General features: G+C 44.3%; 1 protein-coding gene across 1 annotated transcript in view; it reads right to left on the bottom strand.

The window, feature by feature from the left end:
• The window catches only part of UBL4A (ubiquitin like 4A), a 5794-nt gene extending 300 nt beyond the window's left edge, over positions 1-5494 (bottom strand). Inside the window, exons 1-3 of the mRNA XM_073639955.1 lie at positions 5331-5494; positions 2545-2650; positions 727-902 (exon numbers count right to left, since the gene is read on the bottom strand). Coding sequence (XP_073496056.1) covers positions 727-902; positions 2545-2650; positions 5331-5378 — 330 coding nt within the window. The 5' untranslated portion in view covers positions 5379-5494. The remainder of the gene's footprint in view (positions 1-726; positions 903-2544; positions 2651-5330) is intronic.
• Between the last annotated feature and the right edge of the window lie 3925 nt (positions 5495-9419).

Here is a 9419-nt window from a genome sequence, read left to right on the forward strand (position 1 = left end):
CTATTGTTCTCTGTTATCAGCCACTGTGGCTTGGGGAGAGCAGCAGACTGTAGGTCCTGCAAAAAGTCCGGTCTCTAAGTTACCACCTTTTACATATATTGTAATTATATTATTATTAGAGGGGGATTAAGAGCAATAGTCCCAATCTATGATGTCCCTGTGCCCTAATAAGACATCAAATGGACAGTCCCTTAAATAAAAAAATGAATTGCAATTTCTGATTTGATCTTCCTTGACAAAATGAAAAATCCATACAAAATGTCACCCGCTTGGTATCTTTCTCCGTTCTAATTCTGCCTGTTGTCAAGCGCAATCTGTGACTGGAGACCCCGAGACAGAAGAAGGGATATGACTTTGCCTAAACTGTATACAGGCAAACGCACAGAGGTGGGTTTTCAGTCCAAGACAGGCAAGTCACTGGACAAGGGCAGGAGCAATGCATACTGGGAAGTAAGGAGAATGGAAGTTCCAGAACCTATAGTTATGACTGAATGCTAACCAAGAGAAAACATCCACTCAGCAAGAGAGAATGATCAGTTACATAGTCACAGTTCCTAGACATATTACACTGCTATGTGCCACAAAAACACTCCAAAGACATGTTGATAGAGATTCTAGATTGTGAGTCCCAATGGGGACAGTGATGATGAGGTCTATAAAGTGCTGCAGAATATGATGCCGCTATATAAAATATATAATACTAGGCGTCCCATAGACGGTTCCCACCTTTTGTACATACTCCAGAACCCGCTCTGCGTCAGTGGGACTAAAGTGCTTCCCCAGGATCACAGCCAAGGATTTCCAAACGCTGTTCCCTCCGACCTCCAGTGATGACCGTTCCTTCACCATTAGGTTCAGTCTTGCACCAGCTCCGATGGAGTAAAAAGAAAGACTATGCTCATCTGAAAAGTACAAAATTACTGGTCAAATAAGATGAAGTAGGATTCATTTTTAATATTTTAAAACAGTAATTTTTCTCATCCCTCTTTTGTCAGGTCAGTAATCTGTCACCGCTGGACGGAAGCCTATCGGCTTACTTACCGGCTCGGGCTGAAGTGACATCATCATTGCGGTGTGACGTAATGATGACATCGTGACAGTCCGACTAATCAAAAGAACAAGGAGGCATGGAGATTGGCAGGGCTTCTGTCCAGCGGTGACATTACTGACCGGGAGTCCTGGAAATCCAATCTCCCAACACTACATCTCTGTCAATACAGCCGAGCGTCTAGGCAAGGTCGACAAGAGGATACTGAGTACAAGATGGTTACTAGAGATGAGCAAACTGATTCCGGGGTTGCAGCCACATTGGTATTTTGTGGCCACCAGACAGGAGGCCTGCGAACCTCCTACTACGTGCCAAAAAGATTTATTCTTCTTGGAACCACTCGCTTGAAGTCAACACTCGCTTGCATTGCAGTCACCGCTCACTATAGTGTGATTACAGCGGTAATAACTTCCCGGCACTTTGATTGACAGCTCACTATGCAGGGTGTGTCAATCAAAATGCATGGGAGAGATTACACCCGCGCTCACAATATAGTCAGCAGTGATTGTAATTGCTCCCTGCACCACCCTGATGACTGGAAGCAGCGGCTGCAGGGAGACTATACGTTCATTTTCTCCCTGTAGCTGCAGCTCTGGTAGGAAGGTAGACATGATTATATCCACATGTCTGCAGAGAAATAGCATTTCTGGACATGACAGGTTCCCTTAACCCGCCATCATGGCTTAATGGAGGACCTGACAATCTTTCCAATATGCCTTCATTTGGTTTTTATTTTGGATGCAGCAAAATCGTCCCCCATGTGATGTAGTCACCGCCAGGTTCCTCCAACTCTGGAGCATCTTCCGTTGCCGTATATTTCCTGGGCAAGAAGCCATTGACAGGAGGTATAATCATAGTGGGAGTAAACTACAGAAAAAGAGAACACCCATCTCAAAGGTTTAAACCCCTTAGACGGTAAAGTCAATGCTGACCGTAGCGTCTAAGTAGTCAGATGCAGAGAGTTCCTTCTGCCACCCCAACACAAAGCGGTATCCACTCGCCTGGTGACTGCTTAGTCCTCAGCCTGTCTCTGTATAACCCGGCCCCCCGCCATGACACCTCGACTGCTACAGTCACAGGTCACAATATCATTGTAGGAAGCAGAGTTTTACAGAAACAATCAAAAATTAATTCAGCAGTGAATAAAATTTACAAGACCAAAAACAATTCCCTATGTTAATAACGGTTATCTATCCGTAAAAATCGCATGCTATATAGTTGATCAGTATGGGATCTGATTTTTTTTTTTTTTTGCGAACCCATAGACTTGAGTAGGTGAGCCCGTCCATTAAAAAAAGGTCATTTGAACGGCCCCAATAAATCACATGTCTGATTTTTCCCACGGACAGCGCTCAGAATATCTGGTGGCGTGAACATAGCCCAATTCTGCCCCATAAGAACGTGTTGGCACAATATGGTGATGAGGTTTCAAAAAGGTGAAGAAAAAGTTCAAAAGCAGCAAATAAAGAAATAAAATATAGAAGGGGCCTCCGTACCTGACAGGGCTTTACCCCGAAACAGCAATCTCTGCTGCGATACCGGCACCTGTAACTTGTCTTCCACTTGTCTTTTCACTGCTAGAATGGTGTCACTTTCAGAGACCTGGAAAAGCCAAGCACAAGATTAATGAAGAAACGTCGTGATGGACGATGTGCGGGGGCAGAGACTGAATGCCAACATTTCTGTGACTGTCTTATTTATATGAATGAGGCCTGCTGATAGGTCCACATGCCGCAGAGACCCCCGAATCTGATGAACTGCAAGGAGGCGCAGGACGCACACGACCTACATGTTAAAGAAAAGGCTAAAAAAACACAAACTTTTTTTTTCCAGCAACAGTTCTTTGAGGAGGGAGAAAAGGCGGGCCACTGGTTAGCATTAGGGCATGTGCACACATTGGGTATTTTGTGTGCAGAAATGTCGGCATCTCATGGCAGGAAAACGCAGCCTCAAAAAACGTTACTTTTTTTCCAGTGCATTCAATGGGTAAAAAGCCGCAGAGCAAAAATGCACAGAGAATTGGCATGCTAAAGATTATTTTCTGCACCAAATCTGCAAGTCAAAAATACCCAACGTGGGCATGACACTAAAGGGTTCTCATTTTGCTGGCATCAGGTTTTGCTAGCAAATCTGCAGCGTGCGCACACAGCCTAAATTGCCAATGCTCAGTCAGGGACCTCTTCTGTAGGGGCTTTTAGAGAGATACAGGGGGCACAACAGTTAATCAAGACGATCAGATATTAAATATTTTTTCAGAGTTTTATAAAGACCTTCACAGATGTAAAATGCCTTACCAAGGTCAATTCCCTTTTTCCGAACCACGACACTGTCTCCATATATTGACACACCTTGTTGAGTTATTGTCGGGGAGGGACAGGGTTTGGGGATTGTCTAGCTCTGTAAATGTTCTGAAAAGTTTTAACAAATACCCTATTTAAAAAAAAAATAATTGTGAATTATCGGCTCTGCTTTGATCATTATTTGCGCTTCTTATTTAGGTCACTTTTTATCCTTATTGTGTGTGTTATTCGCACCCAAATTCTTTAAAGTTGCGCACACGCAGGTTTATGAATTTTATACAACGGTACAAAAAAAAATTGAGCAAAAATGTCTGGAGTACATGAAATAACTCAAGGTTTGGGGGAACGGGAGTAAATTTACAGCAAATTTTGCGACTAAGAAATAAAAAAAGTCGCAAATGATGACAATGTCAAATGTAAAAGAAGACAGGTGAACAAATGAAATAGACTTTAACAAAGGTGCAAGTGGAAAGTTGAATATGGTGCAAAAAAACCCGCAAAACAGGAGCAAATGCAATAATGAATCGGGGCCATACGTTTCTGAGTTATATATGGGGACCGGATGTCGGTTTCTCTTTATATTCCTATACCGGCCTTGATGCTTAATAAAGGACCTCGGGACCAGAGGACGCTGTGTAATTCACATAGTCGGAGTGCAGGTCACATGGTACAGCAGAGGACAGAATGGAGCCGATCATTCCCAAATAACCTGCTTGGCATCTAAGTTACAGCCGGTATACAGTCAGTGTACTTCCATTCTTTAAACTTCACCTCCCTCAGTTATTCCTCCTGGATCCTGGAAATGTGTGAATACAGATCAGCAGTACCACTCACTTTAATTGCCTGTGCACACTGACTGCAATTTGTTGGTGCAGTTCACACTCCCTTTGGAAAAGGTGTAAATGCCCCAGTGACAACACAATAGTGCAGTCCATGGGTGTGCACCAGTCTCAGCAGTAATAGTGGCACGACTGACACCAGACTGTTGAGACCAGCGACTGTCTGCAGGACAACCAACAATGCCTGGTGGGAGTAGCAGCTCTGGGTATTTATCAGTTATATCATCATTTTACTGCCTCTTTATGGTCATTTCTTTTTTAAAAATATGCACAGCCCCTTTAAGCCATCACACCAGGAGCTGAATCTGGACCAGAGCGTGCAGATGCCGGCTGTGTCATACAGTCGGCACCTGCCTTTATTATCCGCAACCAAAGCAGACTCCATTTTCTGATGTTTAACCCCATAAATATGGGTCAGTCTCTGGCAGCGTAGTTTAAGTAGTGTGATGCTGGTGGGGCGTCCGTTCGAGCACCCACTGCCCTCTGCAAAAATCACTGGGTTCTGATGGGTTGCAAACGCAGCCAAACTCCTTTAAAAGCTCCTGTCACCACCATCTTGGTGCCCCTGTGATGCCCAGCCACTTTATAGGAGACTATCACTGGTTCACGTCCCCTAGGGGATCTGAAAAATAAAGTTTAGAAAAAAAGGCTTTTACAGGCTCTTTAGTTCCCGGCAACATTCAACTTGGTTATAAATCAACTAAGAGCGATACAAACTCTTCTGTCACAATGAGTGAGCTCACTGACGGATCCTCAGTTTACTCATTCTGCAGCCGGCAATAAACAAGGAAACACAAACTATAAAATCCAAATGGTGCAACATTTTTAATGAAACCCAATTGCTAAAATTATTTGTAGCCCCCAAATAGCTGCATTTAAATAAAAAAAAAAAGTGACCCCAGAAGTGGAGAACCCCTTTAAGGAGCGGAAATGAGCTCAGCTTCCCCTCTCGCCTGTATATAGAGCCACTGGTACCTATTAGACCAAACCAGTTTATTACTGTGCCCTTTACTGGAAAAATCCATATACGTTACTATAGGAGCAGGGCAACAGGCAGTGCAGCAGCGTGCACCCACAGGAGGCTGTACAAGGCGGTATATCCCCGTATTTCCCGTCCTATCCCGCTCCCCGCACCGCCGGTACCTGCAGACTGGTCTCCTTTCCTTTTAACGCTTTCACCGTAAGCTGCATCTCCGGGTCCAGCCGGGATCACCATAGAGTCTCTGGATAAGCAGCTAGAGCGTCTGCAAGTTCAGGGGTGAAGTCCTCCAAGCAGCTAGTGACGTCACCAGCGCTCCAACATCTACCTGGGCGGAGCCTTCCACGCTACAGCACTCCCTCCTCCGCACCTGCAGGTGGCGCTGTGAATTAATTACACTGCAGCGCTCCAGTACAGATTGCGCCATTATTAAGGGGCTTTTTTTTATTGCTTTTGATTAGAGTTTCTCTCAGTCCTAAACCAAATATTCGCTCTTGCACTGTTATTGCTGCTAGTCATATTATTTGGTGCATTAATATATAAAATATAACCCGTGTATAAGCAAAAAGAATAGATATGCTAAAATAATAACGTGGACGACTTGTTCTATGCCTGTCATGGAAGAAAATGCCCAAAATGTTACAGATTGTGATTTATGGACAGTGATAATCCCTTCTAAACAGGGTTTGTAACCATGGAAACACATCCTTCTGCATGGGAGCTGTATACACAGCAGTCGGAGGCTGGCTGCTCTACGACTAAAAACAGTTCGAAACGCGTCAGAGGAACTTTTATCCATGTTTGTCTGGAATTTTTTAACTATGAAGAATAAAGTTTAAACATGTTAACTGACGTGAGTGCTGGACACGCACATACGTTTGCATGGGAGCTGTATACACGCAACGGTGGGAGGCTGTCATGGAGAGGGTGTATGGAGCGGGCCACAGAAGGGTGCCAACTGTGTAACCTGTCTCAATCACTGCTGTTTATATCTCTTAATTGCTGGTCATCTGTGTCAGAGGCACTTAGGTAGCACGAATCCTATTAGGATGTCCGTTTGGTTCCCTATACATCTTCCTACCCCCCCCCAAGACGCAATAACAGGTTGATAATGGGTTGCCAAGGTTCCCATCGCTGTAATTGATCATTGGATCGCGTTCCCATATGAGGACTAAAAAAAAATAAAATAAAAACATGAAAATTCAAATAGCGCATTTTTCCCTTCAAAAAAGAAATAAACTTTAAAAAATAAGTAAAGTCAGCATATCCTTTATCGCCACATGCATAAAAGCCCGATTTATCAAGGTTTTTTAAACCTTAAGAAAAATGTTGTTAAGAAGCAAGAAGTGTATTTTTTATTTATTTATTTTTGCTCCCCAAACGCCTCCCCAAGAAAATACAAAAAAAGGGGTCAAACCCTATTATGTAACTCAAAATTCTACCACTGAATTTTAAATCTCAGCACACAAAATAAATCAAGCCCCATCTAAAAAAAAAAACAAAACAAAACAATTAAAGGTAGAAGTCCCGGAAAATGGCGACACAATTTTTTCATTTTTACAAGGTTCAAATTTTTTTTTTTCATCCAGGTCATTTTTATTGCATAATGAACACCGTGTAAAGAAAATCCAAAAACAATGGCGGAATTTCTTTTTTCTTTTATAATTTCACTGCACTTGGATTTTTTTTGTTTAGTATGTAGGGTCTGTCAGATGGTCAAAAGTGTCCCAATTCTGCTCATTTTACTCCCGCTGATCCTCTGAGTATTTTTATCTTATTTGTAGTGTTAATCTTTCTGGTCTTTACCAAGGGGGTGTGGCTCACAGGATCCTCAGGGGCGTGTCTTTAGGTTGCTCTGCATAATTTCCCTATGAGCACCGCCCCCTTTGTAAAGACTATAAAAATTAACACTAACTAAAAAAGCCTGTATCTCCAGAACCGTGAGGCAGATTTAAAAAAATAAAATAAAAACGGAAAACTCAGGTGAGCAGTGGTAATAAAACAAGAGCAAAAACTGTCCACTTTTGACAGGTCCTCTACAAGGAGTCCACCTCTGGAAGTTGAACCCCACCTGGCCTCTCTTATCACAGACACATGCACATGGCTTTCCCCACTGAAGTCTATTGCTGTTCTGGAGACAGTCGACTCCTTTAGACTTTGGAAGAGAGAACCACACACGTGCCTCTCTACCTCTTTCTGGCTGCATATGTTTGTGAAACGGGGTCTCCATTTTCCTGAACGGTGATTAGATATACACTACCCATTTAAATAACTAGAATATTCTGCCCACCACCCATTTACATTTTGGGTTTTTTCCATTGGCAGGATGCTGATACTATCTTTGAACTATGGGTGGCTGGAAAAATTGACACTGGCTATTTATGGTAGCACTGGTTGCCACTGCCATTCCTAAACAGGCATGTGCCCCCCAAAGCATCTGCAGCAAAGCCTGACCGCACAAAAGTCTATAAGGTGTTGCAATGGTGTCCGGATTTTGGAAAAGTGGGCTCTGGGCCAGGCTCGTGTCCAAGGGCGCCTGTGGTGGCCGTGTCCTGAGGTGTTGAGCTGCAGGTGGTGGCTGGGTAGGAGCTCCCAAGACGGATGGTTTGGGGGGATTCGTTGTGCTATGGGGAATTCTCAGCTTTTCCTCGGCAAAATCCAACTCCCACAGGTCTTACATAAGTGCTGGAATGGAACTAAGGCAAAGATGGATGGATGGAGCGTGGATGGTGAACGCGCCCTGGTGCCCAGGATGGTGGAGGCCAACCAAATAATCCAGCCCTTGTTTGGACTCCACTTGGAACCTTTTCTTCACATAAGCGAAGGGAGTGGTGTTGGAGAACTGGACTTTCTACAAGAAATTTATGTTGTGAAGATCGGAGAAATGTTCATCCCCATGAGATCGCGCTCACAGCTCTTCCCAAATCACTAGTGGACATTTCATTGGAGGTACTCACCCTGCCTGTTTTCCCTGTCATTGCATTCAGCATTGCTCTGCAGTTTCTTTGCACTTTCCGATGTTGCTGCCTGGGAAAATTGACATTTACTTTGTCAGATTTGCTAATCACATGTGTCTTTTGCTGACGAGAGAACACAAAAGAAAAAAATCAATCTCACGTGGGAGGATGTAACATTAATTCTCCAGTATTAAGACCTAGTGCCGGATTCTCAATCTGCACCACTATTTTATGGAACTTGCCCATAGAATAAAAAATAGTGCCGTACCATATCACCATCACCATTGTCCTCTTCAATATTCACATCACGACCAGAGCTAAAGCGAGATTCTGACACAGTATACCATGGGCTTACGAGGGGGGACAGCAGCACAATGTCACGGGTGTGTCAGATGTGACAGTCGCCCTGCAGTTGGTTGCAGAAGATATTTTCGTTTGGCATTACAGACACCTTCCTAGACCTGTCTCACTCTAGGACCCAGCGGCTACCTCCCTGCTGCTCCCTGTCCTGGGTGTTTACATACTTTCTGTTTGCTACAGGGAGGTGCCGGTGATATTCACATGTTCCCTTGTGATGGCTTGGAGCTATTGCAGTCTGCTAACTTCCTCTCTGGTGCTAGGAGGACATTGGTGTAGTCTCTCTGAAATTGGCTCAAGCTAAGTTACTTTCCCCCGAGTTTGTCTCTCCTGTTGACTTTAGTTGTTAGTGGGGACTGACCAGTGCACCCCCCCTCCCTACCCACAGCCAAGCTCCAGGGCAATACAGGGTTTAGATTCCTGTGCGGCAATTGGTGAGGAGCCAATATACGGACGGTAAGGGAGAGGTCTCCACTCCCCCTTTCCCTAGTGTCTGGGCTCCCTTCCCCTCGTGTTGCAGTTAGTCTTTCCTACACCTTGCATGACACACAACCATTAAGGTGCCCGGTTTTGCCATCCAGGACACAAAAACCTCCTTTTTTGGTCCTCCTTGTCTATTAGGCAATACCCCACACTCTTGTTTGGTAGCAGGATAAATAGCTAGTGGGATGTTACCAGGGTTGGGCCCCATTGCAGTTGCTTGCTCTGTTTCCCAATGTGACCCCAATTTGGCTCTATCTAAAAAGTGTTCATCAAGATAACTTTGGGTGAAGCAGATGAGAAGGAGTCATATAGGGTGGGTCTGCTGTAGAGAAGGGACAGCTCTGTAGACAGAGTCCTGCCGAACAGAAAGCGAAAAAGGGTCAGACACCCCCCAAAAAAAAGTTGTATAGTGTATTCCAAGAGCTGAGCTCCCGTGAGAGGTACAAAGGGTGGGTG

The sequence above is a fragment of the Phyllobates terribilis genome, unplaced genomic scaffold (assembly GCF_046119375.1).
Source record: "Phyllobates terribilis strain yellow unplaced genomic scaffold, ASM4611937v1 Scaffold_7__3_contigs__length_470593459, whole genome shotgun sequence".
NCBI classification, from domain to species: Eukaryota; Metazoa; Chordata; class Amphibia; order Anura; family Dendrobatidae; genus Phyllobates; species Phyllobates terribilis.